The sequence below is a fragment of the Dipodomys merriami genome, unplaced genomic scaffold (assembly GCF_024711535.1).
Source record: "Dipodomys merriami isolate MVZ:Mamm:240054 unplaced genomic scaffold, mDipMer1.0.p SCAF_4, whole genome shotgun sequence".
Classification (NCBI taxonomy): domain Eukaryota; kingdom Metazoa; phylum Chordata; class Mammalia; order Rodentia; family Heteromyidae; genus Dipodomys; species Dipodomys merriami.
In genome coordinates, this window is record NW_027205603.1 from 94,948,336 (window position 1) to 94,975,827 (window position 27,492).

Below are 27,492 nucleotides of genomic sequence, written 5' to 3' on the forward strand. Positions count from 1 at the left end.
CCCGCTCGGCCCCGCCGAGCCGACCAGTGGCCGGGCGGTTGCCAGGGGGCTGGCCGGACCCGAGCCGCCGCGCGCACGCGCACGCGCACGTGGCCTCCCGCGTAGTGCGTGCGGACACCTCAGAGCCAGACCTCCTCCCACAACTCCCGTGTGACCCTGGGCGCCGAGCCCCCGCGGCCCCACCCCTCCCCAGCCTCCTCCAGAACTGATGGGCGGAGAGACAGACAGACAGACACACAGGCAGGCACGCGCAGAATCTGGGTAAGGGACCAACTGTGAAGTTCAGGACCAGCAGCAGCTGCACCTTTATGCACATTACAGGCTGGGTGGGCAGAGCGCCTGGCCCCGGGGAAGCCACTGTTATCACTATAAAACCCAGGGGAAAAGAGGGGCAAGTGCAAGTCCAGGACACGGGCCAAGGTCACGCAGAGAGGTCGCTGTTGTCAAAACGCTCTTGGTCATACACTTCGGCCACCACCTTTCGGCCGGCAAACCAGCGGCCGTTGAGGGCCTGGATGGCCTTGTGAGTCTCTGAGGCCATGGAAAACTCCACAAAGATCTTGACGATGATCTCGGCGTCCTCCTCCTCGCCCTGCTTCTCCTGGTAGATGATGACGCGGTTCACAGCACCAAACTTGCCACACTCCTCCGTCACCTCCCCTTCCAGGTCGTCGTCAATGTCCTTGGGGTCCACCATGTTACGGAGAACCATGACTGTAGACTGTGGGGGAGAGGCCAGCTGAGCACTATGGCATACCCGCCCCCCCCCCCCCCCCCCCGCCCCACCCCAAGCTCCCACTCAGCACTGGAAACAGGCCTGGCCACCTACCTCCTGCTTCCGGAGTAACTTCTGCATGACCATGTGGCGGGCACTGCTGCCCGAGATGCTCATGTGCTCCTGCTCACTCAACATCTCTGGCCGTTCCGACTCTGGGAACAACTCCTCCTCTTCCTTCTCCTTCTTGGGCTCCAGGAGACCCAGCGTTGGGGGGCTGGCCAGGATGGGGTTCACCACTCCCACAGAAGGGATGGTAACCGGAATGGGAGGACGGGCTGGGGTCACACCTGCAGCAAAACCAGGTCCCACAGTCATTCTCTGACTCCCCCGCCCCGCCCCCCTCCCTCCCCCAAAAAGCTCTTCTTGGAAAGCAACAGATCTTTGGTCAGCCATGGCTGGCCTGCCCCAAGCGCAAAGGGTCACACCCGAGTGAGCGTGAGGCCGGAAGTGGAGAACGGCTGGAGGCGGAGCCTGGAGGCAAGGGTGAAGAAACAGAGGTGCCAGTCCACTCACTCACCCGTGATGACTCCAGGAGCCTGGGCAGCCATGACAGCTTGGGGCAAAGCCCCCAGAGGCTGGGCCAGGGTCAGCGCTGGAGACACCAGTCCAGGCGTGGCCAAGGTACCCAGCACCGCTGCTCCAGCCACTGCTTCCTGCAACCCAAAAGACCCCCACGCTCAGTTCCCAGACTGGCCACCTCCACCCAAGACCACATGAAGAGCCAGTCCCCAAAAGAGCAGCAGGTTGGTCCACCCACTGTCAAACAGCCCTCACCTGAGCTGTAATCTTGGCTGTGGCTGCAGCTGCGGCCACAGCAGCAGCAGGCGGGAGGCCTCCAGGTGTGGCAGGTGTTAGCAGGGGCATGGGGGGGGTGACGGCCTTGCCCACCCGCAAGTACTGGCCACCCAGATCAAAGAGGTTCATGGAGGATACAGCATCCTGGGACGACTGGGCCTTCTCATACTCTGCAGGGTGGGAGCAGCAGTGAGGAGGGCCAGCCCTAGCACCAGGCCGTCCTCTCCCCCCCTTGGGAGCCCCCAACTCACCAATGAAGCCATAGCCCTTATGCTTGCCAGTCGTGGGGTCTCGGGCCAACGTGCAAGACTTGATCTTTCCAAAAGCCTCAAATACACTTTTGATATCGTCGTCCGAGAGGTCCTGGTGCACGGAGGCCACGTAGATGCGGTTGAAGGCCCGCGCCTCCTCAGCCAGCTGGTCTATGATGGGCTGGGCCTGTCCTATGTTGCTGGGCCTGCCCACCTGGTGAAGACGCCGGGATGAAACAAACTCTCAGCCCAGGCGGTCACTGCAGGCGTCTGTGGAGCCGCTCTGTGCGCCGGCGTGGCGGGCAACTCGACAGAGCGCTCCACGTCCTCAACTCAGCCCCAAACCGGACTCCCACGCCCTCACCTTGATGTTTCTGCCACCCAACATCACTGAGTTCATCTGCTCCAAAGCCAGCTGAGCCGCCTCTGGGACTTCATACTCCACGAAGGCAAAGCCCTAGACGAAGGGAAGCAGGATCATGCCGAGACAGTCCAAGGAGGAGGCCTGGCCTGGCCTGGCGCAGCTAGCACAGACCTGGCCTGCTCACCTTGTGCTTCATGGTGACAGAGTCCCAGGACATGTCAATGCTCTTGATGGGGCCAAAAGGGGCGAAGGCCTGGCGAATGGTGTCCTCTCCTAACTCGTAGTAGATAGAGCCCACGTAGACGCGGCACATGATGGCCAGTGCCCGCTGCCGCTGAGCTGCCATCTGCAGCAGGACAGAAGGAGAGAGAGCCACTGGCTTGTCAGGAGGGCAGGAGGCTCAGTAGCCCTTTCCCCTCCTCGTCCACCCACCCAGCTCTGCTGTGGGGAGGGTTCCCCACACAGCAGCAGAGTGTAGGTTCGGCCCCTGCAGGCAGGGCGCAGGGGTCAACAGGACCCCGCCCTGAAGAAGGCAGGCCGAGCCGAACAGCAGGACACAGACACACCCCAGTCCACCTAGGTCCCAGGCACACTGTGCCAGCAAAGCTGACGGGCGGTCAGGAGGCAGGGCTGAAGCCCTACCCCCCAGTCCACCCTTTCAGTCTGGGGGCCGAGTACCCTGGGCTGGGCTGGGAGATCCTCCCACCATCCCAGCCAAGTATTATGTCAGAAGAGGGAAGGAGGTGCTGTCCAGGCCAAAAGGACCCATTGGTATGGCCAGAAAAGAGGGAGGCAGAAGACAGCAGCCACTGCCCAGAAGAGACCCCAGGGGAGGAGTTCAGGAGCCCAGTGGGTTCCTGGGGAGAACGAGGAGCAGTTGCTCAGGCAGGGCTGACTCAGGCGGGAATCAGTGCCCCGCTCTCCTCATCCCAATACTCTCTACCCAAAAGAGAGCTGCCCGCAGCCCTGCCCATGGCCCTCAGAGCTGGCCCAGGCAAGAGCCACTGGCCTGGCCCCCAGGAACATCATGATCATGAGATGGCAGAGAAGCCAACGGAGACGTTTTGGGGCTCCTGAGGGCAGGGGAGCTGACAGGCCCAGCAGGCGCAGGACCCTGGCTGTGAGCTGGCCACTCTAAGTAACAAAGGTCATCCCCGCGGATAGGCCTCGCAGGAGAGGCGCCAGGCTGGGGCTGCCAGAGCCCTGCCTGCACACCAGTAAGGACTCCTCTCTCCCTAAGGAAGGTCCCAGTGGCCAGAGACCAGCTTGCTTCTCCAGACAATAGCAACCTCAGCAGAGTGGAGCCAAGTGAGGCATCTGCCCTGCCCCAGGACCCCCCACGCTGGGGCCTGGCTTTCCTGAAACTAGGAGCTCCCTGAAGTGGGACTGGCCCCTCCGCAAAGCCAGCTCCTAAGAGACCTCAGGTTCCGGCTCAGCCCAAGGACCCTGACGGCAGAACCGGGCTGCCGCCGCCCGGCAGGCTCTCCAGACGGACAGCACGGCTGCCCGACAGGTCAAGGCCCCAGAGAGGGCCATGTGCTCCTTTCAGGGCGAGAGGCAGGCACCCGGCTCTCCTGGCACACCTCCCGCAGCCCCGTTTCCTCAGAGGCGTCCCCACCACACGAAGGCCCCGCAGAAAGAGCCACTTCTTCCCCTCAGGGTCTCCCTAGGACGGGACTGGCCGCCTCAGCCTGCCGCTGGCGAGGGAGGGCACCTTTCCCAGGCTTCCCTGCTCGCGGTGGCCAGCGCCACAGAGCCTCTACCCCTTGCCAAAAGCCAGGCCCCTGGCCCAAGTCTCTGCGTGTCCTTCCTTCCCTCTCTCGCTTGCTTGGGTCCCCTGCCCCCTCCCCATCCCTCCTCCCTCCCTCCAGGGTCTGATGGGGCCAGTTAGGACCTCTCTCTCCTCAGAGGCCTGACCCCAACCCATGAGCCCAGAGTCTGGAGACGGAGAGCTGGTGGCCCACAGAGTGCCCCTGCGTGTGGCAGCGGGGCACAGAGCCCGGCACTGGCAGCTACCCTCCCTGGCTGGCTGCCGCGGCTGCCCTCCGCAGTTACCTGGCCGGTTAGTTTTAAGACGGGCCCTCAGAGCAGATGGAGGCCTCCCCAGGGGCGGTCCCGGGGTGGGTGCCCACACCATGGCCCCGCCATGCCTGGCGCTCTGCTGCGCTCGTCCAGAGCTGGCGGGCAGGGCCGGCCAGGGGAGCAAGGTCCCCAGCAGTGGGCTGCACTGCCCCCCTCTAGCCCTGACTAAGGACATGAGCCCCGGAAGAAGTGAGCATTTCTATTGACCGATTGCAAAGGTGAGAGAGGATCTCCAAAGCCCATTGTCACTGCTGCCATCTGAAAGACAGTAAAGACAGAGTTCAGTCTGTTGGAGCCGAGCAGTCTCCCGCTCTCGTCAATACCTCACGCAGACAGCGGCAAGGCCCGGAGTCCCCGCCCTGCCAGGGAGGCCCGCCTGTCTTCCCACACGGCCGGCCACTCTGGCTGGCCGCCAGCACCTGCCCAGGGGGGGCCTCAGAGCCCCCGGTGCCCCGCCCGCAGCCTTTGCAGAAGGGCTGTTGAGGGCAGAAGGGAGGGAGAAGGGATGGACGAGCAAGTGCAGTGAACAGCCAGGAACATCTCCTGACAGTATTGATATCTCAGGGCTGGGCCTGGGGGGGGGGGGGGAGGGGGACGCTAAAGAAAAGGCTCAAGGCCCAGGAACCTGTTGGTCTTTTACAGGCCTTTTCCCAGAGATTGCAGCCTCCAGCAGAACCACTGGAGGCACTCCCAGACCGTGCCCTCGGTCCTGGGTCCAGCCCAGATGGTCTGGACTACTGAAGGGGTGGGGGCTGACCTCGGGGCAGGAAGGAACACAGCCCCCGTGCCGCCACCAAGTCTAGCACAGCCCGGGGGGCAAGGACGTGGGGCAGCCCCAGAGGCCGCGGGGGGGAGAATGCAAGGACGACTGGGCAGCGTTTCAGAGGAGCAGGAGGAGGGGGAGGAGAAGGCCACAGCGAGCAACAGACAGGAGAGGCTGGGCTGCTTGTGCCTCAGCGAGGACCCTGAGGGTCCCGAAAATGAGCCTTGCGAGTCTGAGTCCTAACACCTGTGGGGGCTGCCAGCTGCAGGCACAGGAGGAGAAGAGAAGAGGAGGAAATGGCGAGGCGGTGGGGAGGGGCAGTGAGGGCTTCCCGGCCCAGGCTGGGTGGACAGCTCCAGCACAGCCGCCCGAGGCGGTGGCAGCCGAGTGGGGGGGCGGCACTCACCTGCAGGTTGGTGAGCTGCTGCTGCTGGTGCGCGATGGTCTGCTTCACCAGCACACTCTTGATGCTCTGCTCCATGGCGTACTTCTTGGCCTGCGAGACACAGTGGTGAGAAGCGCTGGGAGGTCTGGCCTGCAGGGAGAGGCCGGCCCCGCAGACCAGGCCGAGCCGCGTGCCACGGCGCCCGGCGGCGCGCTCACCTTCTGGAGGGCCTCCTGCTGCTCAGGCGTCAGGGGAGGCAGCCCCAGCTTGGCGCCTGTACTCTGCCCATTCTCCATCTTGATGGAATCTGTGCCCTGGATGGGAAGCAGAGGAGTGTTCAGCAGCAAACTCAAGGTCTCCCTCACATGGCCCTTTTCCCCAGACCACGCACGGACTGTCCCCTGTCGGGATGCTGCTGGGCCCATGGGAGAGAGGCAGACGGAGGCAGGTGCCGTGGAGCCCTGGGCCTGCCCAGGGTGCTCGCAGAGCCTGGACCACATGGTCTCCTCAGAAGCCAGGAGAGGCAGAAGTGGTGGGATGGGATCCGGCCCCCTATGGCCAGCCTGACCCCGTCTCCACCTACTGCTCTAGGAAAGCCAGCCTCTTCCTCCAGGGCAGGAAGAGGAAAGAACAAGTCCTCAGTCCCAAGCCATCTAGCACTCTGGCCTCATGGCTTTAAGGCACAGACGTGGCTTCCCTGAGGGCCCCACATGGCGAGGATGAGCAAGGAGCCGCCCGCCCGCCCGCCCCATCCCTGGCTGGCAGGCACCAGGCACACCTAGACAACCTGGGTGTGCTCCCAGGCCCCGCAAGGCCTGTGTGGGGATGCTCAGCCCACCCCCACCGAGTGTCTGCTTGGGCTGTGCTCAGCTGACAGAGGGAAGCCAGGGGAAGAGTAGCCTCAGGGGACAGCACAGCAGACACGAGGAGAACAGAAGGTGCTGACCACGGCAGCTGTAGACCTGCCAAAGCCATTTCCAAGCTGCTTACAGGCCATGTAAATGGGTAGAGAAGCCCATGTCAGAGCCAGCAGAGCATGGGGTTGGGGAGGAGGAGAAGACACACCAGTGCGCCAGTGTGTGACCTCAAAAAGACCACTACAGCCTGAGGCTTCCAGATGTATTCTTGAGAGGGATGGCAGAGGAGAAAGGAAGGTCCCAACACAAGAGTAATGAACAAAGACCAAACTACAACAAGAGGCAGGCAGAACCCAGCTGACTCAAACCCCAAGAATCCCTTTCTGTCTGCCCAAGTGCTGAGTTTCCAGCCCAGGTCGAAAGATGAAAACTTTACAAGTCCTCCCCCCCAAATCGGAGGCCCACGTGTGCCCTCAGGGCCCTGCGGGCCAGGCGGGCACAGCCATCCGCAGCCATCCTCGGCCCTCCCAGCTGGCCCCAAGCCCGCTCCTCCTCAGTGGGAGAGGGTCCAAGGGCCGGACCGCCAGAGCAAGCTGTCACCATGGAAATCTATGCCTGTCCCCCTTGGCCCCTAGAAACTTTTCAATCTCTTCTTTGTCTTGGAGAACAAAAGGCCCTTTTCCCATCAATGGCTGTCTGGCAGGCCCTGGCTGGCCAGGAGCTTCAGCCCCCACAGCTTCCCAGGATACAAGCTGCGTGCCATGTTCCTGTCCCTCCCCAGGGTGTCTGGGGACCAGGAGGAGGGCTTACCCCAAGAGGTAAGCCCTAGCCACATCCTTGAGGCCTGCTGGGACTCTGTGGCGATGTGCACTGCCTCAGAAGCGCCACACAACTGACTGCCCAGCAACAACAGCCCAGCACCCCGGCCCAGAGGAGCCACTCCCACAGGCGGCAGGCAGGGGAGGACTTGACCCGTGGGCACCCACCCCGAGGCTGGCGTGAAGAAAAGGTGGGAGCTGAGTCCACCACACCTATGTTTAGACTCCCACGGTCTCTGCTCTGAACTAAAACAGAATAGAAATGGCCCCTTCTGCCTCTAAACACAATGGGTCCCATTTGGTTCTGTGCAGTGCTCATTTGGCTAAAAAGGAGCACAGCTGAGGTCTCCAGTGCCCCCAAGTGGCCAACCCACTGCCAGGTCTGGCCCAGAGCAGATGCATTCACAGGGGAAAGGCTGGGCTGGAGCAGGCAAGGCCGGCAGTCTTGTAGGCAGTCTCTGCCCAAAGGCACAGAAGCACCCTGAACTCCTCACCTGCCCCGGGCCCAGGCCACAAATGCAGGCAGGCAGACAGGTGGTTCTGAGGAGGAGGGTGCACAAGGTCAGTACCTGCGGAGGTTTCCATTTGTCTCCTGCTGCCACCACTGCCGCCGCTGCCGCTGGCTCCGACCCCCCTCCTTGCTGGCCATTGACCTGCTGCAGGCAGGAAGGAGACATTGTAACCAACACTCACACAACCTCGTCCAGGCCCTCTCTCCTCTTCTCTTCCCATGGGTGAGTCAAGGTCAGGCAGAGGCACCGATCAGCCCAGCTCCAGCTCACATCTGAGTATTCCCAGCCTTCACTCCCACCCGGTACTGTCTCTCAAGCCCACCTGAAGCTGACAGAAAACAGAGCAGATTCTAGGGCAGGCGCAAACTAGCAGTGCATTTCCAGGAAAAAACAAAAAAACGAAACAGAGAAGAAAGGGCAAGCTGGGCACTAGTGGCTCACACCTTTCATGCTAGCTACTCAGGAGGCTGAGATCTGAGGATCACAGTTCAAAGCCAGCCCAGGCAGGAAAGCTTGTGAAACTCTTTACTGCCACTAAAAACTACCAAAGAAAAGCCCGAAGTGGAACTGTATCTCAAATGGTGGAGTGCGAGACAGCAAACAGTGCTCTAACCCCACACGCAGGAAATCCTCTGGGCCGAGCCTGATGATACGGACACCAGCTGGCTGCGTCCTCCAGCCTCCCCAGGCGCAGGGGTGGTCTGCCCCTCAGCTCTTGCACACGCGGGCCAGGCCTCCCTCCCCAGCAGGCGCTGTTCAGATTCTTAGGAGGGTAATAGCTCGGCTCTCCACCACCCACCAAGACCAACACTCGGAGAAGAGAGGGAGAATTGCTGCGCAGAGACAGCTCTCAGGGAGTAGCGAGCGGATGGCCAAGGGCAGGACAGACCCAGGTAGAGGTGGACCACTGGTGGGAGTGGGGGGACATGGCCCTCAAACCTACTCTGCACTCACCCTGCTCCTAGCTCAAGGATATGACCCGCAGAGGGCTAAGGGCATGAGAGGATACATGCACAAAGAGGAGGGCCTGGTCAGGGCACACCTCCAAAAGACCTCGGTGACCGAGGATGGCTCTGTTAGCACCCAGCCTTGCCTGCAACACTGCCAACGCAGCAGCAGCACTGCTAGAAACGGCACCCCAGAGTCAAAGGAAAGGGGGCCCCTGTGACACAGCCCACTCACAGAGCAGAGACTGCCGACACTCACAATGAAAGCGCGCTCCAGGCCCTGCCCTGGACTCACCAGCAGCAGGTGAGACTGCAGTGTGCAGACCGTTTCCTGCTTTGCCCGGCCATGTCCTAGCCAACACAAGGACGGGACAGAGCTGGGACGACGCGGCTGAGGTGAGAGCTCTGGGAAAAATTGGTCCACTCTGGGACACGAAACGTCATCACCACTCTCGGCAGGAGCCTGGAACTCCTCTCTAACCAGCCACTGTAGAGCCTGGAGAAAGCTGCCACTTTACCAGACAGCACATGCTGTCACCCTGACAGTGGAATTGTAAGCTGTGCAGTCACAGGACTCCCTAGCACCAGGTGTGGGAACCCCCTGAGGGGCAGTGCTGCTGAGGGACTCGGGGGTGTGGCCAATCCCAGCTGCTACCTTCAGAAGCCCACAACAAAAAGTACTGCAACTGGGAAGAAAAGTTAAGTGACCTGTGATAAACAATGAAATTTTGGGCCCCAGGCTCCTCAGTCCTAAAGGGGAATGGTCTACCTCTAGGACAGTTTATAAAGATTTACTGAATCACACCCACCAAGTCCTCCACACAGAAAGACAGCCACAGGTACTTGTTACTACTACCATCAGTAATACCAGCATGGCTGTAAAATATTGCTTCTCATCTGTTAAGGCCCCTTTACATGCTTAATCCATAGCCAGGATTTTTGCTGAACTCTGCACATGCTGCAAAAACAAGGAACTGCGAAATACAATGGTCAAGTGCTGGTAACGAACGCTCCACCGGGTACCCCCTAAGCTAACCCTGTAGGCAGCAAGCACTAAGTGCGGCATGGGAAGAGTTGACTGGGGCATTCTAGGCTGTGGCACCCAGGGAAGGCCTCCTTTGTGAGAAGACATGAGCAGGAACTTCAGGAGGTAAAGGTGGTGGCTGTATCCATGCAAGGAAAGAAGGAACTCAAGGGAAAATACTCTGGGTGGGAACAGAGTGGGTGGTCAGAAAAAAGAATAAATCAAATAGTGAAGACTGAACTTTTTGATTTTCTTTTTTGTGTGTGTGTGTCCGAGACCAGATCTTAAACTTGATATCTGGCTGGTGTTCTACCATGCCTCCAACCCTGAAAATATTCTTTTTTTTTTTTTTGTCGGTCGTGGGGCTTGAACTCTGGGCCTGGGCGCTGTCCCTCAGCTCTTCAGCTCAAGGCGAGTGCTCTACCACTTGAGCTACAGCGCCACTTCCGTGAAGACTGAACTTTTGATGCAAAAGAGCTGTTATTTCTGCAGCTACCAGGCAGGACAGGTCTGAGGGAGAGGAAGTCCTTCTCTGTCTTCCTGTATCCACAACAGATCTCTGTCAGGCAGGGTCCAGGCACTCCAAGAGGTGAAGCACCAGCACACAGAGAACAAGCTCTCATTATGCTCAATCAGGATAATGGGGACTAGAGAACTTTTCCAGACATCTTTCTACCCAAAAGCTGGGCTAGGGTGTAGCTCAGTGGTAGGGTAGACTCAGCATGGGAAAGGCCCTGGGTTCATCCTCAGATCTGTTCTCCTAAAACAAAGGAGGAAAGGGGGGGGGGAGTAGGAGAGAAAGGGACAGGGAAGGGGGGAGGGGAGAGGAAGAGGGGCCAGCCTCTCAAGCTGTATAAGCATGGGCCTGGACAGGCAAAGAACAGGTACTAACCTGGAGAAGGTTTGGAGACAACAAACACCTCCCTGGGAACTACTGCTTCGGGGCAGATTTACACCTGTGTCCATCCTGACCCTGACTTGGTGGTGACCTGTCAGCATGCATAGTGCGGCGGTGCCCGGCTCGGCCTCAGTCCCGGGAGCGCAGGGCTGCTCTGCGGAAGCCATCGCTTTGCTACGCCTTCCCTGACCACATCCCGACCTTGACCCTGAGCTTCCTCTCCTCAACCCCGACTGCCAGGTCCTTCCCTGCGGCTTTCTCCTCCAGTAGACCACTCGGCTCTGCTGTGAGGGCCACGTGGCCACACCCCGAGCTTGTCCCTCACAAGCCTGCACCTCGTGTTCCCTCATCCTGTCCCACTAGAGAAAGGTACGGTTCCCAGCCCAGGGCCCAACGGTGACAGCCTCTGTGCACTCTGACCCGGCAGTCCCGCCTCCAAGTACCCGCCCGGTTCTTAGACCTTCTCGCCGGGAGGTGGCCTGCGGTGGGGGGGGGGGGTTCGGGCACCCCGTCCCCGTCCGGCCCGCGAGGTGGGCGTGGAGCCCTGCGACCCTGGGCCCCACCGCCCCGTCGACTCCCAGCGCAAGGCCCACGCTGCTTCCCCTGGACGCCAAGGCCGCGCCGGAGCTCGGAGCAGAGCGGGAGGGCGGCGTCCAGAGAGCGCGGAGCCACAGCGCGGGTCCGGCCCGGCCGGGCGGAGGGGGCGAGGCGCCGGCCCTGCCCCCCCGGGAGGCCCGGCGGCGGGCGAGCCCCGCGGAGCCCGGCCCCACCCCGCCCGCCGAGCCCGGCCCGGCCCACCCCCGGCCGCCGGAAGCTGCTGTCCACAGGCCGGAAGCTCGGCCGCGGGCCCGCAGCGGCCGTCCCGCCCCCCGCGCGCCCCGCGCTGCGCGGAGGCCGCCGCGGCCCCGGGGGAGGCTCTGCGCCCGGACCGGCGGACGACGCGCCCCGGCCGCCCGGGCCCGCCCCGCGGCCGGAGGGGCTCGCTTACCAGAGCTATGGTCGCCGTCGCCATCTTGCGCCCGTCGCGGCCGCCGCGCGCGCCACACACTCCAGCTCCCTCCGCAGTCTCGCGCGATCTGGGGGCCAGCGACGGAATTCTCGCGATAAAAGGTCTTTTTCGAGCGACGTGGAAGGAGAGAGGAAGTCACTTCCGGGGCGGGGAAAGGTGGTCAACGCCCCCGGGGCGGGGCCGCGCGGGGGACCGGGCGTGTCGCGCGCCGGAGGCCGCGCCGGGGCGGACCCGGGAGGTCCCCTCCGTCCTGGCGCATCGCGGCGTCCCTCGCGTCCGCTGCCCAGTGGCTTACAGCGCCACCGAGCCCCTGGGCCGGCTCACCGGGTGCGCCGCTCCCGGGACAGCCCGGAGCCGCCTGCGGGAGGGCCAGAGCTCCGGTCCCCTAGGCCAAGCGCTCTTTCCGAAGGCCCCGGGTGTTGCCAGGCCCCGAGGCTCATGCCTGGCATCCCCGCTACCCCGGCGGCTGGCGTCCAGGCAGGAAAGTCTTTTCTCCAGTTAACTACCCAAAAAGCTGGAAGTGTCCGTGTGACTTAAGTGCTAAAGCGCTAGCCTTGGACGGCACCCTGGCTCTGAGTTCAAGCCCCAGCACTGGCACGTGTGCACATTCATAGTCATGCACACACACACACACACACACACACACACACAAGCTCCAGGTGTTCATCTGTGATGTGGGAAGAGCTACCAGACCGCACAGCCCAGTGCCAAGACCCCAAACCAGGTGTCCGTTTGGAAGAGAAGGACTACGTAAACTCCCACAACTCAGCTTCCTGAGGCTAGTGTCAACCCTGGACAGCAGTCTCTCTTCAACTTTGAGTAACTAGAGTGGAATACAGACATCTCTAGCAATATATGACAGTATTTCTGTCCGTAAGCCCCTCTATAGTGACAGAAAAGATTCACAAAGGCAAAGCCTGTGAGTGCAGAGGTGGAATGTTGTAGAACTGAAGGGGTTAGACAGCAGAGCTGCTCCCATCGCTGGATGGAGGAGGTCCCGTCGCAGCGGCTCACGTGATAGTGCTGCTGGAAAAAGCAGGCCTCTTCCCCCACTGCTGGTGCAGGCAGGCACCGCCCAGGAGTGGGTTCTGGAAGAGGAGCCCTGAGATCTGGCTCTGTTTCAAATGTTGGAACATGAGGGCTGGGAAAGTAGCTTAGTGGAAGAGTGCTTGCCTAGCGCGCATGAGGCCCTGGGGTTGATTCCTCAGTACCACATACACAGAAAAAGCCAGAAGTGGCACGTAACTCATGTGGTAGAGTGCTACCCTTGAGCAAAAGAAGCTGAGGGACAGTGCCCAGGCCCTGAATTCAGGCCCCAGGACTGGCAAAACAAGCAACAAAACAAGTTGGAGCATGAGTGAGACTGCTTCCCCTCCCCCGCTCCCGGAGGCTGACCTCACACCTGCCACCCAGGTTCCTCCAAGAGGAGGTCTCTCTGTACTTCCCAAGTTGGAAGGTAAGACCAGCCGCTGGGGTAGCCTAGAATGGCCCAGCCAGACCCTGGCCTTAAATCTTAGCAGGTGGGAAGTTCCAGCCATGAACTCTCAAGCAGCACTGGACAGCACTGGATCACCAGGCACAAAAGGAGGAGGGAATGAGACTCAGAACTAAGGGCCTGCGTTCCCACAACCCCACCAAGAGACATGTAGGTAGGAAAAGCATGGCTCTAGACTAGCCTGAGCAAAAAGTGAAAGCAGAAAGAGAAGGGGGCATGGCTCAGGTGATTGAGCTCTTGTTTAGCAAGGGTGAGGCCCTGAGTTCAAAACCCCAGGGCTGCCAAAAGACAGAAAGAACCAAAGCAATAAAGAAAGCTGAGGAAAGAAAAAAAAAAGCTAAAGGACATCCTCAGAGCTATCCAAGGTGTTGCATCCAAAAAACAAGAACTGACATATAAAGAATACTCATCAAGTGAGTTTTTCCAAATGAAAAGTTTCACCAAAAGAGTCAGCAATTAGATATGCTTGAAAGATGAACTTGAGACCTTCCAGAATGCAAAACAGCAAAACCAAGTAGCAAGAAAACAGAAGCTAGTCTCTGTGGCTTAGGACCAGCCAGAACGCCACAGCCTCGGGGCCAGGACGGCTGAGGGGTGGGGCTCACCACCACCGCTAGAGGGAGCCCTGCGCATGGTGGCAACTTGATAGAGATGAAGAGCACTGGGCACAGGTCCTCGATTGTCGGTCTTGCTTCATCTCACACCTGGAGCTCATAACCGCTGTTGCAGCTGCCCTCTGCAGTGGGTCCTACTGCCATGGCTCCAGCCACAGCACAGAAAGCAGCAGTTCAGTTCTGGAGTCTAGCCTCTCACCCCCATAACACCTCTAGGAAAGCAAATCCAGCAGGGTACCAGTGGCCGGTGCCTATAATCTTAGCTACTCGGGAGATTGAGATCTGAGGATGTGGCTTGAAGCCAGACCAGGTAAGAAAGTCTTTAAGACTTATCTCCAATAAACCACTCAGAAAAAAGCCAGAAGTGGCACTGTGGCTCAAGTGGTAGAGCGCTCACCTTGAGGAAAAAAAAAAAAGCGGGGTGTGGGGGATGGGGAGGGATAATGGGACCACAAGGGAAGGGAAGGAGTAACTGATCAACACGTAATATATTCATTGCCTTATGTAACTGTAACCCCTCTGTACAGCATCTTTACACACACACACATCAAAGACAAACAGGCAGACTCCATGACTTTGCATGTATCCTCTCAGAAGACAGCCCCTCTTCAAAGGGATGAGAGGAACGCATGGGGTGTAGAGACAACAGGATGGGCTCCGGGCACCCAGGGAAAGTATCCTAGGATGGCAGCGGGGCGCAGGGCTCACTTGATGAGACTCAGGAAAACAAGAAACTGTTTGATTATGCCCATTGCATGGAGAGGTGGTCCATTTCTCAGAGTATCTAAAGATGAATGGCAGACACACAAAACCAAGTCAAAAAAATTATCCACTCCAGGGATACAACAGTTGTGCAAGAGAGAAAATACAACACAGGACACCTTGTTCTCCGGGGACACCCATGACAATGCAGCTGGATAATGCGCAGGTGGCAGTGACCTGGCCCTGCAGGCAGAGGCTCGCTGGGGAGGCAGACCAGCCCTGCAGATGGCACTGCGGACACCGCTGTCCATCCCCCACAAAGCCCAAGACTAAAACATTCTTTTCATTGTTAATTTATTTGGTATGCCTTGGCAATTTTCTTTTGTTTGGGTTTGGGCTTTTGGTTAAAGCAGCAGTGTTTTTTTTGTTGTTGTTGGTGGTGGTGGTCATGGGGCTTGAACTCTGGGTCTGGGCGTTGTCCGTAAGCTCTTCGGCTCAAGACAAGCACTCTACCACCTGAGCCACAGCAGCACTTTTAGTTTTCTGAGTGATTTATTGGAGATAAGAGTCTCATGGACTTTCTTGCTTGGGCTGACTTTGAACCATGATCCTCAGATCTCAGCCTCCTGAGTAGCGAGGATGACAGGCGTGAGCCACCAGCACTCGGCTAGCAGTGTGGTTTTTGAGAAACACATTCTAAGTGCCTGAAGAAAACATAGGAGAATTGAATTTGGGGATGATCAGAGAACAGACTAAATTTCTTAGCGATTGACCCCAAAAGATGATTCCACTTTTAAGACAGTTTACATGTAATTCCGGAAAGATAACACTTAAAAGGAAACTCAACAAAGACTGAACGAAGTTCGGCACTGGAAATGCTGGTGCTTTCAAGCTCGTTTAATCGCTGCTTCAATTGCTTATGGAAACTGTGTAAGACTAGCCAGCTCCCAGAATTCCCATTATATGAGATGTACAATTTCATACTGGAAAGTAGGAGGATCTGAAGAAGTTTATAAAGTTATTGGAATGTTAAAGATAACCTGAAATCCATTCTAGTTCATTTATTTGATATGCCTGCTTTGCAAGTTTTAATTCTGGCTTTTGGTTACGGTGGTGTGGTAAGCAGAACACCCCCCCCCAAAAAAAAAAATTGTCAGTTCCTTAACCAGAATTACCAGTTGCCGTTAATCTACAGGGTAGAGCGTGCTTTGTGGATGTGGTGGATTTACAGAGCTTGAGAGGGGTTATTGGGTAGGCCTGATCTCATCACAGGAATCCTCAGGGAGAACCCTCCCTCCGGGAGATGGAGATGATAGGTTTACAGCGGATTCAACTGGGTGCTGCTGGCCTTGATGTAGAGGAAGGAGGGAGCAAGATGGTGGGTGGGCCTAGAAGCTAAGAGTGGCCTTCAGTTGACTTAAGAAACCTGGGCCCTACCATGGCCAGGAAGTGAATTTTGTCAGCACTTGAATGAGCAGGAAGTAGATTCCACCAGAACCTCTGAGAAGACATACGATGAAAGTCAACGTAACACTTGATTTAGTCTGGTAGGACCCTGGGTGTTCTTCCCACCCACAGAATCATCATAAGCGTGTGTTTATCTTGAGTCACTAGGTTTGTGATGTTCGGCAGCTATATACAAGTAGTACAGTGGTGAGCCTTCCTGGTTTGACATTTGAAATGCTTAAAAAGGGAGTCGAATGCATGAAGTTTACGCATACAAGTTAAAACACCTTGACTATTTAACTAAGATGGAAACTGGAAGACAGGCAGTGCCAGAAGCCAAGGTGGTGTGAGCATCCCGCGGGCGGCCAGGGGGCCTGGGCCACAGCTGCCGGGGAGCGGGAGCCGAGTGCGAGAGACAGGCAGCCGGGGGGCCTGGGCCACAGCTGCCGGGGAGCGGGAGGGGCGCTTGTCCTCCGGGGGAGCCGTGGGGTGCAGGAAGCAGTCTGATGTGAATGGAAGATCAGGGACGGGGCTCGGGCCCGTCTGCCCAGAGCCCCGGGGTTTTGCTGACTGCAGGCTCCATCCTGCTTCTCTGGCCAGCTGGCTCCCAGCTCAACGCTGCACTCGCACCGGGCCGGGTCACAGCTTGCTCTCCGGGTTCCCGGCCTGGGTCTGTTGTGCCAATGGTGGGTGCCTGCTCTCCCTGCCAGATGTGGCAGGCTCCCTGGCAGAGGTCTGTCCAGGGCTGACCCCTACCCTCCCTCCACCCCTCACCCATGCTCCCTGGCTCTGCTGCGCTCCACCCCCACCCCGGGGCCCACCAGCAGGCCCAGGATTCATTCACTCAGGGGAGAGCCAGCCGAGGGCAGCTCTGGGGGGCGCCAGCCTCTCCCAAGTGGGGCCACCCTGAGCCGCAGCACCACGCTGGGCTTCCAGGGCTGTGTGGGTCAAGCCTGGGTCCCCCGGTACTTGAGGAACGTGCTCTCCAGGAAAGCGGCCAGCTTCGCCCTGTCGTCCTACAGTGGGGAGCGAGGCGTGGCAGACGGGGCTGCAAGGCGGAAAGCGGCCGCCCCCCCCACTGCCCACCTCGCCCACCCATGCACGAAGCCGTAGTGCACCAGCTCTGCCGCGGGGTCCTGGGCGCCCCTCCCACCCCCCCCCCCACCCCCCACCCTCCTGCCCCTGCTGCCCACCCATGCACGAAGCCGTAGTGCACCAGCTCTGCCGCGGGGTCCTGGGCGCCCCTCCCACCCCCCCCACCCCCCACCCTCCTGCCCCTGCTGCCCACCTCATGCACGAAGCCGTAGTGCACCAGCTCTGCCGCGGGGTCCTGGGCGCCCCTCCCACCCCCCCCACCCCCCACCCTCCTGCCCCTGCTGCCCACCTCATGCACGAAGCCGTAGTGCACCAGCTCGGCCGCAAGGTCCTGGGCGCTGTCAGCTGCAGCAAGGACGGGGCAGAGGGTGCGTGAGGTGGCGGCACTGGGCAGCCTGGGCCCCAGCCACCACCCGTGTCCCCGGCCAGCCTACTTGGGAGCAGGTCATAGGTCAACTGCCTGTGCAGCCTGTCCTCCAGCACCAAAAGCAGCGTGAGCTGGAGGCGGGAGAGTGTGGTTGGGCCGGGCAGCGCGGCCCAGCCCGCCTGCCCGGCCCGGCCCAGGGCCCTGCTCACATGCCAGCGCGCCTTGTCCTTGCTCCTCTCCAGGTTACACTGCATCTGGACCACCTGGGAGCAAGGCCACCATGAGGGCAGCTCAGCAACCAGGCCAGAGGGGACAGCTGAGGCCGCGCGTGAGCGGGCAACGTCTTCAAGAACACCCAGAGAGCCCAGCCTATTGCCTGTGCCCGGGCACGAGGCAAACCTGCACGAGGAGGCATCGGGCCTGGGCGCTGAGGGATGAACGGGAGCTTCACTCGGGCACAGAACACTGGACACGCAGGGGACGATGGGATGTGAAGCCAGGGCCTTGTGGACGGGAGGGAGTGGAGAGGAAGGAGACAGGGTGCCTGGCACATGGTCCAGGTGAGGGCTACAAAAGACTTAGCTCAGGGCCGTAGCAGTGGAACACAACGGAGGCCAAAGCCCCTGGAGCCACGGGGTGTGGGCAGGACCGGGAGGGGAGGGGGCCCGGCCATGCCTTGCAGGAGAGGGTGTGGGGACATGTGGGTTCTGGTGAGTTTTGGGGAAGTCCCAGATGCAGGTATTAGGAATTAGCTGGCTTCAGGGGTGAAATCTGACAGATGAGGTTGATACTGCTAGGGATAGGCCGGTATCTGGCTAGGGAGCAAGCGGTCTCTGAAAAGAAGGGTCCCAGTTTGATTTTCAAGGCCTAAGCCCTCCTGGTGGCGTCAGTGTGGGCCTGACCTGTGGCCCGGAGGAGGGCCAGCAGGGTGTGAGGACTCACCTTCCTGGTCTCTGAGTCGAAGGGCTCTGGTGTGGGGGTCTTGGCCTTCTGGGCTTCCTCCGGCGGCGGGACTAACACACGCGGCAGCCCTAGGGGCCTCGCAGCCGCGAAATTCATCAGCGGGTAGATCCCATTCCTGGGGACACAGCAGAGGGTGTCTGGGGCCTGGGCCTGGCAGCGTTCATGCCTCAGCCTCCTTCAGCGCTCACCTGACATCCTCTAAGAACTTGTCCAGCTCCAGGAACGAGACCTCCGAGTACCTGGCGTAGGTGGGAGACACATGAGGGGCGGGCGTGGGGGGGCACTGGGGAGCTGCCAGGGAGCCTCCGCCCGGCTCCTCACCGCCACTGTGTCGGGGGCCCGTGGGGCTGAGGCATCTCTGCCAGCACTGCGTGCAGATCCATTGCTTTGGTCTTTTCTTCCACCACATTTTCAGGCATGAGATCTGCGGTCGGTAGGAATGCATAGGGCGGTGGCCTCAGGCGGCGAGCCCACAGGTCCTGCAGGGCCCCGCCCCCACCCAGCCCGCCTCCCCTCACACTGGTGCTGGATGAAGCAGTGGGCGGCCAGCAGCTTCAGCGAGTGCACCTCAAAGAGCACACGGTGGAAGAGGAGGTTGTGAGCAGAGGGTCGGCGGGCGGGGTCTCGGGCCAGGCAGGACAGGATGAACTCCTGGGGTGTGGAGAGGAGAAGCAGTTGGTGGGTGGAGGCTCTAGACCCATAGAGAGGGAAAGGGGTGCTGTGAGGACCCCAGGTCTCTGTAATTTGCCCTTTGCTGGGCCTGAGAACCTGGTCCTCACCAAACTCCCTTCCCCAGAGTCCCAATCCCACAGCCCCTCTCTCCCCCAGAGCCCCAGTCCCACAGCCCTCCCTCCCCCAGAGCCCCAATCCCACAGCCCTCCCTCCCCCAGAGCCCCAATCCCACAGCCCTCCCTCCCCCAGAGCCCCAATCCCACAGCCCTCCCTCCCCCAGAGCCCCAATCCCACAGCCCTCCCTCCCCCAGAGCCCCAATCCCACAGCCCTCCCTCCCCCAGAGCCCCAATCCCACAGCCCTCCCTCCCCCAGAGTCCCAATCCCACAGCCCTCCCTCCCCCAGAGCCCCAATCCCACAGCCCTTCCCTTCCCCAGAGCCCCAATCCCACAGCCCTCCCTCCCCCAGAGCCCCAATCCCACAGCCCCTCCCTTCCCCAGAGCCCCAATCCCACAGCCCCTCCCTTCCCCAGAGCCCCAATCCCACAGCCCTCCCTTCCTCAGGGATGCCGCTGAGCACACAGGTGAGCACACAGGGGAAGGCAGTACACTAGCAGCCCAGCCAGGCCCTGACTCGAGGGCCTTGAGGACAGTTAGGGCCTGGGCTCAGCAGCCACACTCTACAATCCTTGACTGGCAGGAGCAATGAGCTCCAGTGAGCCCTCCTCTGGGAGGGAGGGCGGGGGGAGAGGGTCCTCCAGGCAGCAGCTGGCTCACCCTTAGCTGTCCTGATTGGCTAATCCCTTTAGCCTGCTCCAAGCACCTCGCCGGCCTCCTTGGCCACCTAGAGCCAGGCTCAAGGGCAGGACGAGCACTCACCCGCATGTTGGGGTCACTCAGCGAGTGCCTGGCTCGAGCAATGGCCTCCTCTGTGACTCGGGTGTCCCCGTTGGCCTGGATCTCCAGAACAGCCATCTGGGGTGCAGCCGGGATGGAGCACAGGTAAGGTGGGGGAGAGCCCACTGGAAAGGGCTGGGAGGGGTGCTACTACCTCCAGGGCACACATCCCAAAGGAGAAGATGTCCACCGCCGTCCCATCGTTGACCTCTGCACGGGGGAGGTGGGGGCAGGTGGGAATGGTGGCTGTGTGAGCAGGGGGCGTGGGCCACCCTGGACTGCCCACCCTGGCCTCACTGCCCCTGGCCTCACTGCCCCTGGCTGCCCACCCTGGACTGTCCGCCCCAGACTCACCACCGTACTCCGGAGGGAAGAAGTGCAGGTTCCGTTGCTCCTCACGCTCGGCCCTGATGGGGCTGCGGAGGTCGTCCGGGAGCACTAGGGAAGAGCGTGGGGCTGAGCACAGCGCTTCCCCACGCACCCTGGGATCCCCCCAGAGGCCCCACGCACCATTGGAAAAGATCCTGTACCACACTGCTCAGGCCACAGCAGAGAGGATGAACGTCAGCAGGCGGCGTCACCAACCACTTCTGCCCTAGGCTCCCTGAGATTCCCTAGACCTACCCCCACCCCTGCCCCCTGCCCCCGCTCCCCCCCCTGCCCCTGCCCCTGCCCCTGTCCCGGCCCTGCCAGCACCGGAGCCGATCTTGATGAGGCCGTTGTGCTGAATGAAGATGGTGTCACTGGTCAGGTTTCCGTGGATAATGGGGGGGCTGCAGGCATGCAGAAAACTGGGGACGCGGTGGGGAGGAGAAGGTGCCAGGTCAGAGGGCGGGGAAGAGATGAGGCCCACTGGGACAAGCCGAGCAAACCCAGGACTCACCTGAGCGCCGACAGGATCTGCGTGCACCAGCGTTTCCAGGCCTGGTGGTGGACGCATGGCTCCGTTGGGTGGGTGCAGACGCGGCTGGGCCTGTGGAGCCTGCCTGCCGCCCTGGCCCTGGCCCTGTCCCGAGCTGCCCTGAGCCCTCCACTGCCCCGCCCCTGCCCTGGTCCCAGACCTCCCAGGTCCCCTCCTGGCCCACTCCCCATACCCGTGTGTTCATGGCCTTGTGATTCTTCTTGGTCTTTTTGAGGAACTGCTTGAGGCTGCCCGAGGACACGTACTCGGTGATGAAGATGAGCTGCGGGGCAGGTGCGCGGGCTCTGCTGTTTCAGGGGGCAGCCCACGGCCCCGCGCCCCAGGAGCCCCCAGCCCCCTCACACGCGCCCCGGCTCACCCTGGCACGAGCCGTGGAGGAGTCCAGCCAGTACTTGTGCAGTTTCACGATGTTGGGGTGGTCCACCAGCGCCAGCTGCTCGAACATGGTCTGGATCTTCTCCTGGGGAGGGGGACGGTCACCTGGCCGCCTTCGGCCTGGCACGGGGGTGGAGGGGCAGCCATTCTCACCTCGTGGGCCGCGAAGGCCTTCCTGTTGCCGAAGTGGAGCTCATTCCACACCACTTCCACCCCCTCCTCCGTGTCCATGGCCAGGAAGGTGCTCTGGATCCCGGGCATGTTCCCCTGGTTCACCTGCCGGTGGGAGCGGGGTATGTGTGCGGCGGGGTGGGGCACGCGGTCCCTGCCCCCCGCCCACGGGCCCGGTGTGCGCCGCAGGCCCAGACCCGCTCCTCGAGGGGCCGGGGCACCGGAGAGGGGCTGGCCCCGGGCGGCGGGCCGGGAGCGGGCGCAGGCCCCGCGGCCCGGCGGCCCCTCGGCGCCCACCTGCTCCCTCCGCTTCTGCCAGCGGCCGCACGGGCTCTCCTCCAGGATGTCGCTCTCGTCCTCGCTCTCGTCCTCCCGCTCCCGCTCGCGGCCCCGCCTCGGCGCCCGCTCCGGAGCCGCCATGGCTCGGCGGGCCCAGCCACCGCCCTCCGCGCGATCCGCCGCCCGGCGCCGCTCGGCTCCTTCGGCGCTGGACCCGCGCCCGGCCGCGCGGCCCGGAACCCGCGGAGCCGCCGCCTCCAGCCCGGGCTCGGCCAGGGAGTCGGCGGTGCGGGCTGGTGCGGACTGGGGGTGGAGCCGGCCCGCCCCTTCGGAGCCGCCTCGGGGGCGGGGCTGGAGCGCCGCTCCGCTCCGGGAAGGGCCGCCCCGGCCCGGCCCGGCCCGGCCCGCCCCGGCCCGGCCGCACAGTCTGCCCAGGTTGTCCAAGCCCCGCCCTGACGTCCAGGCCCCGCCCCAGTCCCAGACTCTGCTCGACGCCAGGGCCCCGCCCATCCGCACAAGTCCCGCCCATACCGCCCAGGCCACACCTATCACAAGGTACCCGCTCGGGAAGCCACGCCCACTAGAGCACCGCCCCTCGTGAAGCCACGCCTCTCGCAGAGGCCCCGCCCAGGCAGCGGGGTGGGGTTCTTGGGGCTCCTTCGGGACCGACCCAGCCCTGCGCCCGCGGCGCACCGTCTCCGCCCGGGTGGGCCCGGCGGAGCCCCCGCCTCGCTGGCAGTGAACCCCCAGAGTCCAAACGGGAGGGGGGACGGCCGCGTTCCTGCGGGAGCCCCGTGGGCCCCGAAGGGGGACTCGCCGTGCGCGCCAGCTCCCGGGGTCCCCCTCCCGAGCTCCCGGCCCCCCTCCCGAGCTCCCGGGGTCCCCCTCCGCGCTCCCGGCCCCACTCCCGAGCTCCCGGTCCCTCCTCCCGAGCTCCCGGGGTCCCCCTCCCGAGCTCCCGGGGTCCCCCTCCCGAGCTCCCGGCCCCCCTCCCGAGCTCCCGGGGTCCCCCTCCCGAGCTCCCGGGGTCCCCCTCCCGAGCTCCCGGCCCCCCTCCCGAGCTCCCGGGGCTCCCCTCCCGAGCTCCCGGCCCTCCTCCCGAGCTCCCGGTCCCTCCTCCTGAGCTCCCGGGGTCCCCCTCCCGAGCTCCCGGCCCCCCTCCCGAGCTCCCGGGGTCCCCCTCCCGAGCTCCCGGGGTTCCCCTCCCGAGCTCCCGGGGTCCCCCTCCCGAGCTCCCGGGGCTCCCCTCCCGAGCTCCCGGGGCTCCCCTCCCGAGCTCCCGGGGTTCCCCTCCCGAGCTCCCGGTCCCTCCTCCCGAGCTCCCGGGGTCCCCCTCCCGAGCTCCCGGGGGCCCCCCTCCCGTGCTCCCGGGGTCCCCCTCCCGAGCTCCCGGGGCCCCCTCCCGAGCTCCCGGGGCCCCCTCCCGAGCTCCCGGCCCCTCCTCCCGAGCTCCCGGGGTTCCCCTCCCGAGCTCCTGGCCCCCCTCCCGTGCTCCCGGGGTCCCCCTCCCGAGCTCCCGGGGCCCCCCTCCCGAGCTCCCGGCCCCGGCCCCCCTCCGCGCCAGCATGGGGCGGTGGGCTTGGGTTCGTCACTGCGGGCACTCACCGGCCCGAATGCCTGGCTCCCCCCGACGTGTCCGGCCTGCCCAAGCGTCAGCCCCAGAGTCCGCGCCCCTGCGCCCTCGCCCCACGACCCCCCGTCGCCCCAAGCCCCAGCACCTACGCCCCCGCTCCCGCGCGCCGCGCCCCGCGCCCCCACAGAGCCACCCGGCTGGCCCGGCCTCTCCTCACCGGAAGAGGATGGGCTCCGCAGGGTGGGAGGCTGAAACCCAGCGCGTCCACAGAGCCGGGTTCCGCGCCCCGCGTGATTGGTGTCGTCTTTGCGGGGCCACACACACGAGTGTCCGAGCATGAGTGGGGTCCGCGCCTGCTCGGTGCCACAACCAGGGCACGGCGGGGGCTCGCATCGCCAGCCCTTTGCTTGGCCGTGGCAAATGGAGCCTGCGCCCTCGTGCCTTTCTGAGGCCTAGGAGCCCTAATAATGACTCGCCAGAGCCCAGGCTTGTGCTGGGACGCCGGCCCGGCCTCCCCTTCCTTGGAGGACCAAATCCAGGCCCTCAGAGTTGGCCTGACACCCAGCCTTGCTTCCCCTGCCCTTCCCCGTGGCCTGCCCCGCAGCCTGGGCCTCAGCTGTCTGCCCACCAGGCCAGGGATGACAGCAAGGCCTTCCTCTGCCAGCGCTCCCAGCGCACCCTTGGGTCCTGGTCACCTGTCACCCCTCAGGCAGGCAGCACCCCGCTCCCAAGCCTAGCCTTCCACTTTCTCCATGGTGGCTTGTGGTACTCAAAGGCTTCCTTCTGTGTCCCGATTCCTCCTGGAGCTCCAGGCAGGTGTCTGCTCCTTCAAGACAAGGCCTGGCACACAGCAGACCCTCGCAAACATACTGTCCAGTTCCGTGGGTGGGCAGGGCGCAGGCCTAGGCGGGTTATCTAAGGAGACAGCATCCTCAGCCCTGGGACCTGGGAACATGGCCTTGTTTGAAAGGAGGGAGGGTGAACAGAGGAGGAGCCCACGCCAGACGGCAGAGACGGAGGGCGGCAGAGACGGAGGGTGCACTGCACGAACCGGTGACTGTGGGGTGAGGAGAGCCTACAGCCCTGCCCACGCCATGGCTGAGGAAGGCTAGGAGAGATTTGTGTTGTTTAAAGCCTAGACTCACAAGAAGAACAACGACACATGGCTTCATATTCCCTGAGGGTCATTGGGAGCCTCCCACTGGTGTGGGGAGGAGGGTGACTTGCTCTCTCCATTCCTGCCTTTCTGACCCCGTCACACCTGGAAGGTCAGCTGGCTCCTGGGCTTGGGCAGGTGTCCCAGACGCAGGTAGGAAAAAGCCGGGGGGGGGGGGGAGCTGGAGTGAGAGGCGCCTAGAGGTCCCTCACCATTCTCTGTCTGCCCCGTGGCCCTACTGCCTGGTAGGCAGCACCTGCTGGGGATGGGGAGACTGGACTTGAAGACTCGCTTCTGCGATGGCGGCAGTGGAAGGGGCTAGCCCCTGTGAGAGGAGGGCACGACCCTGCCCTTTGTTCTCATTCTAAGGAAGCCAACATGGAGGTTGTGGTCTGCCCTGGGGGACCAGGTGGCAAGAAACTGCTGCTGCCAGACAAGAGTCCGTGAGGGCCTCTTGGACCCGTCCCTCCATAGCGTGGTGAGCGGGAGGTAGGTTTGGGTGGCGGTGAGCATGTGTTCAGAAGGACCAATGGGATGTAAATGACCAATTGTTTCAAGAGAGATTTCAGGGGGATGTCACCATTCTTAATGTTGTGAAGTGGAGGCAGAAGATGGCATTGTCTAAACAGAAGGCCAGGGGTGCTCTTGACAGCTGCTCCTGTGTTGAAGGCCCTCTGTGATGGAACATCACCATAGTTACCAAATCGCCTGAGGAATATTAGACTTCATGGTTTTAGTCATGCCAAAAATTTGTCAAAAAGATCAAATTGCACTTTGTCAAGAGAGTGGTAAAATAAAGTTGACATGGCGTCATATCATCTGAGGAGCATTTTTTTCTTCTCAAGGTGAGCGCTCTACCACTTGAGCCACAGATGCATTTATGGCTTTTTTTCTGGTGGTTCATTAGAACCACAGGGTTCTCACAGGCTTTCCTGTTCAGTTGGACTTAGGACCGTGATCCTCAGATCTAGGCCCACTGAACAGCAGCTTACGGTGTGAGCCGCCAGCGCCCAGTAGGACACCATATGAAGGCTGTGGATGTCAGAATCCTGGTGGAGTAACCGGGACCACCTAGCACTAGGAGTGCAGGATGCTTGCCAGGCTGAGGCTAGACTTTGAGGAGGAAAAGAAAGACCAGCGTGGCCGCCCGTGTCTACAGGCCCAACAGCCGGAACTGCAGCCGGGAATCCTGCGCTCCCAGCAGCCTGAGCTACACAGGAGGAGGCTGTCTCAGAAACAAAACAAAACCAAACCAAACCCACAAGTGGAAACCAAAACCCTGGTAGGTTCTAGTTCCCCTGATTCTGTGCTGGGTGATTCTGGACTTAATTTGGCCCATCTGTTTGTCTAGGTTAGCTTTAACCTGGGCTTAAGCAACCCTTCGGTCTCAGCCTGCTGAAGACCCGGGACTACTCTGAGCTCTGTCTTCAGATGGCCACAAAGATTCCACAATCCCGGTGCCCCCCCCCCCACACTCCCAGACTCCACATCCCCCCGTGCACTCGATACCTCACACCTGCCTGGGCGTCAGCCCGCTGTGGCTGGCACGAGCTTCCTGACCCCCCCGCGGCTGGTGTGGGCCTCTTGACTGAGGACCTGTTGTGGAGTCGGTGCCTGATGTCCCAGCCTGCCCCAGGAACCTGAGTGGCTGGGCCTCCCGGGCCTCCACTCACCATGTGTCAAGTTGGAATTGTAATCCAGGCCCCACCGAGTGTGGCTCCCTGGCCTGGCCTTCCTCCTCCTCGGGATACAGCTGGAGGCTCCCAGAGGCAGCTGGACGGGTGAGGGGCGGAGCTCAGAGACCCAGGCCAGGTGCATCTGCGGGGCTGCGTGCTCCCTGTCACATCAACAGCTTGGGCCTGAGGACGGCGTCGCCCCAGCCCTGCGGTGGGACGGGAAGCCCAAGTCCAGAGAACTCGCTCGGTCCCCTTCTGAGCTGGACAGTATGAGGAAACGGCCTCTCTGTCCCTTGCACTGTCCCAGGCCTGCCGGAGGAGGCCCCTCTGCTCTGCACGTGGCCACCCAACCCTGGGCCCAGCTCTTGGGATTCGTGGCGCCTGGGGTGGAGTTTGAAAGAGAATGGACATGGGGAAGACTGCCTTGGAAGGTGGCCACACAGTCCAAACCTGACCAGGAGGCGCCCTGGCCCAGGACGCCGTCGGCCACGCAGGGCTGCACCGGAGTCCAGCGCGCCCCGGGAGGCTACAGAAACACACAAATGATTGGCCAACAACGACTCAATGTCCCTAGTACTAGAACAAACAAGTCTGGGGAAAGGAAATTGACCAATGGCAGTGTGTCCATGGCCCACTTCAGGTCCACAGGATCTCTGGGTGCTGTGGGGACCAGGAGTGAGGACCTAGACTCCCACAATGGAACCACAGCCTTGTGAAGACCACACTGACAGAGCTCTGAGTTCCCAAGGCTTGACACTGCTGTTTTCCTCATGTTTTCTTCATGTTAAGAATTCATAGTTTTGGGGCTGGGAAGGTGGCTCAGTGGTAGAGCGCTTGCCTTGCATGCATGAGGCCCTGGGTTCCATTCCCCAGCACCACATAAGCAAAAAGAAAAAAAGGCCAGAAGTGGCACTGTGGCTCAAGTGGAAGAGCACTAGCCTTGAGCTGAAGAGCTGAGGGACAGCGCCCAGGCCCAGAGTTCAGGCCCCACAACTGGACACCCCCCCAAAAAAAATTCACAGTTTTGGAGATGAGCTTTCAAAAAGCTGAAATCAAAGTCAGATGCTGATGGCTCATGCCTGTGACCCCAGCTACTTGTGAGGCTGAGAGGGGGTGGATTTACAGTTCCAGAACAAAGTAGGCAGCAAAGTCTCTGCAGCTGCTTTTCGATGGAAGGAAACCAGAAGTGGCAGCATGTGTCACCGGAGGAGCAAGGGAACCTCCCTGGGGGGGGGGAGGGGGGAGGGGGCACGGGGGGAGGGGGACGTAGGGGGGTGGGGGGCTGGGGGGAGGGGCAAGGGAACCGCCCTGGGCTAGGGGGGGCGGGGGGCGGGGGGGGCACACCCAGGCGGGAAGGGAAACCCAGAGGTAAACGCAACCCGTGGAAACCAGGGCTGACCTGGCTATGTTTAGGCCAAGCACTGCCAAAAAAAACTGTAAACAAGAGCCGGGCACCAGTGGCCACGCCTGTCATCCTAGCTACTCAGGAGGCTGAGATCTGAGGATCACGATTCAAAGCCAGCCTGGGCAGGAAAGTCCGTGAGACTCCTATCTCCAATAAATCACTAGAAAACCGGAAGTGGTGCTGTGGCTCAAGTGGAAGAGCCC

The 27,492-nt window shown here is 61.7% G+C and overlaps 2 protein-coding genes across 16 annotated transcripts; both read right to left on the minus strand.

Moving 5' to 3' along the window:
* Positions 1–276: 276 nt before the first annotated feature.
* Positions 277–11,545, minus strand: LOC138806067 (poly(U)-binding-splicing factor PUF60). Of its 14 annotated transcripts, none has more exons than XM_069991574.1 (12): positions 11,463–11,545; positions 7,663–7,749; positions 5,637–5,732; positions 5,440–5,529; positions 4,478–4,528; positions 2,373–2,534; positions 2,189–2,281; positions 1,825–2,038; positions 1,553–1,743; positions 1,296–1,431; positions 830–1,065; positions 277–721 (listed from the first exon to the last, which is right to left on the minus strand). In XM_069991574.1, exons 1-12 carry the CDS (start codon positions 11,484–11,486, stop codon positions 422–424), a joined length of 1,680 nt encoding a protein of 559 aa, XP_069847675.1. In that variant the 5' UTR covers positions 11,487–11,545; the 3' UTR covers positions 277–421. The 14 variants fall into 14 exon arrangements, with proteins under 14 accessions (XP_069847675.1, XP_069847673.1, XP_069847676.1 ...); XM_069991572.1 differs by having other exon boundaries at positions 7,588–7,749; XM_069991575.1 differs by having other exon boundaries at positions 7,663–7,746; positions 11,463–11,520.
* Positions 11,546–14,631: 3,086 nt separating this feature from the next.
* LOC138806068 (nuclear receptor-binding protein 2-like) lies at positions 14,632–21,787 on the minus strand. 2 transcript variants are annotated; one of them, XM_069991584.1, is made up of 18 exons: positions 21,498–21,787; positions 21,183–21,305; positions 21,013–21,114; positions 20,827–20,916; positions 20,616–20,656; positions 20,429–20,523; positions 20,243–20,266; positions 20,087–20,170; positions 19,887–19,942; positions 19,715–19,810; positions 18,684–18,816; positions 18,487–18,589; positions 18,354–18,404; positions 18,145–18,280; positions 17,412–17,465; positions 17,270–17,333; positions 17,125–17,180; positions 14,632–14,998 (listed from the first exon to the last, which is right to left on the minus strand). In XM_069991584.1, the coding sequence occupies exons 1-18, from the start codon at positions 21,618–21,620 to the stop codon at positions 14,906–14,908; spliced, it is 1,524 nt and encodes a 507-aa protein (XP_069847685.1). In that variant the 5' UTR covers positions 21,621–21,787; the 3' UTR covers positions 14,632–14,905. The 2 variants fall into 2 exon arrangements, with proteins under 2 accessions (XP_069847685.1, XP_069847686.1); XM_069991585.1 differs by lacking the exon at positions 14,632–14,998 and adding an exon at positions 15,174–16,756 and having other exon boundaries at positions 21,498–21,786.
* Between the last annotated feature and the right edge of the window lie 5,705 nt (positions 21,788–27,492).